The following is a 1823-nucleotide window of genomic DNA, read 5'->3' on the forward strand; positions in this document are numbered from 1 at the left end:
CCTGAGGGTCTTGGTGACAGGACCAGGTCAACTGGATATGTGATTTCTCCACCTCTCCCATATTCTTATCAGTATGCTGGAACTTGGTCTAGGAAGAGACCAAGCATAACAACCAAATTCAGATGGACAAGGATCGGTGTGTTCTGCCCTCCCAGGAATCCAGAGCATTTGTCTCATCAGCAACATCGTGGAAGTTCACACATGGCAAGGGCAACACTTCTGGAGGCAAGAAAATGTCACAGGCCATACAGCACATTTCAAACACAGCGAGTGAGATGAAGATGCTACAAATAGCTACAAGAAGATTGGACAGGACCTCCCTAGACTAGGAGATCAACAACAACAAAACACTTTCCACTTTGCTGCATCACATGACAGTAGTTCCATACTTAGAACTCAGTTGCCCTAATGCCTTGGAAAAAGAGCTCTTGCCACTAGAGATCATTGCCATTACCATTTCAGAACTACGTTTGCAGGAATGAAAGCTTCCGAGGGATTTGGGGTCATCTGTGCCTGAGTAACAGCAAACGAGGAAGCAAAGTTATAGAAGTTATCCAACATCTTCTGAGTGAACTGAAAGAAAAGAGAGAGATTTGCAGTCAGTTCTTTTCTCAAGTTGAGCTTTTCTGCCAAGACTTAACAGATACACAACTGCTATGTGAATTAAAATCAGCACTGTCATCTAAAACACAATGGGGAAGTGGGGATAGTAGGTGCAGGGATGCCCACTGCAAATGGCTCAAAGCATCCTCACTCTCAGTCTTTCCCTCAGATCCATCCAGCATCCAGGAATCACTTTCAGAATCTTCACTCACCCTCTCCCTGCCCAATTTCATCTAACTGCATAACCAGCTCTGGGAAGAACATTTTCTTCTTCTGACAAAGACGTGGTGCAGTGACAAGGGCTGTCCCTCTCTCCTCCAAAGGAACCCATCAGGAGAACTGATGGTCAGAGCTGCCATTCCACCTCACAGCAAAACACTGGCTGTTCAACCAGGGGAGAAGTCTTGCGCTTTGCCTCACTACCACCTGTCAGATTCCAGCAACATGGAAACTCCCTTTGTCAGCAGACTGACAATGACACGAGGGAGGCCATGGGCCTGATTCCCTTGAACGTGCACAATCCAGTTGTTGACAGCACCAAGTTTTCCAGTGTAAGAAAAGTAATTTCAAAATATCAAAGCAACCAGGCAAGTGATTTGACAATGATTAGGTTTGTTACAACCCTACAGCCACCCACAGCAGGTGGGCTGTCTTTAGTTAGTTCTTCAGAGGCTCAACTCTCTGCAGCCTTTTGTGCCACAGAGAAACTCTGAAAACAGAATGTCCAAGCTACCTCCGTGAAGGAATCTACTGATGACACAGCAGCATTTGCAACAGGAGTCTGCTGGGCCAGGCTCTCCAGCAGTTCCACTGAGATTCCAATCTGGGCCACCGTTGGCGTCTGAGGGAGGTTCATGGCTCCAAAGGGATGTTGACTTCCCTTCCCTGAAAGTGCCACAAACAGCACACAGTACATTTAGCACACAGGGAAAGACTGTGGCAATGAAATCTCTTTCTTCTGGAGAAGCTCTGCCTCAACTCCCTGCCTCGGAAATACAGCACAATCATGCAGTTCAGGCACAGGCACAAGGACACACACACACCAGAGGAAACAGAGTGACAGGTACATGTAAAAAACACGGCTGATCTTGAGGAAATTTCTAAAAAAATGAAAAACATAATTTTAAACTCTATATGAAGTAAATGGGTTCATGAGGCAGTATGATCACTAAATGATGGGACTGTCAGTGTTGGAAGGGATCTCTAGAGATCATCTGGTC

General features: G+C 46.0%; 1 protein-coding gene across 1 annotated transcript; it reads right to left on the reverse strand.

Annotated features, from left to right (window-relative positions):
- Window positions 1–450: 450 nt before the first annotated feature.
- On the reverse strand, window positions 451–1488 carry LOC104384765 (protein Hikeshi-like; the record flags this gene model as incomplete). The annotated part of the gene is made up of 2 exons (XM_010005735.1): window positions 451–573; window positions 1337–1488. Coding segments are annotated over 2 exons (275 nt in total), but the record flags the coding sequence as incomplete, so codon positions are not given.
- Window positions 1489–1823: the final 335 nt, after the last annotated feature.

This window comes from Chaetura pelagica, unplaced genomic scaffold (genome assembly GCF_000747805.2).
Source record: "Chaetura pelagica isolate M959 unplaced genomic scaffold, ChaPel_1.0 C11468702, whole genome shotgun sequence".
NCBI lineage: Eukaryota > Metazoa > Chordata > Aves > Apodiformes > Apodidae > Chaetura > Chaetura pelagica.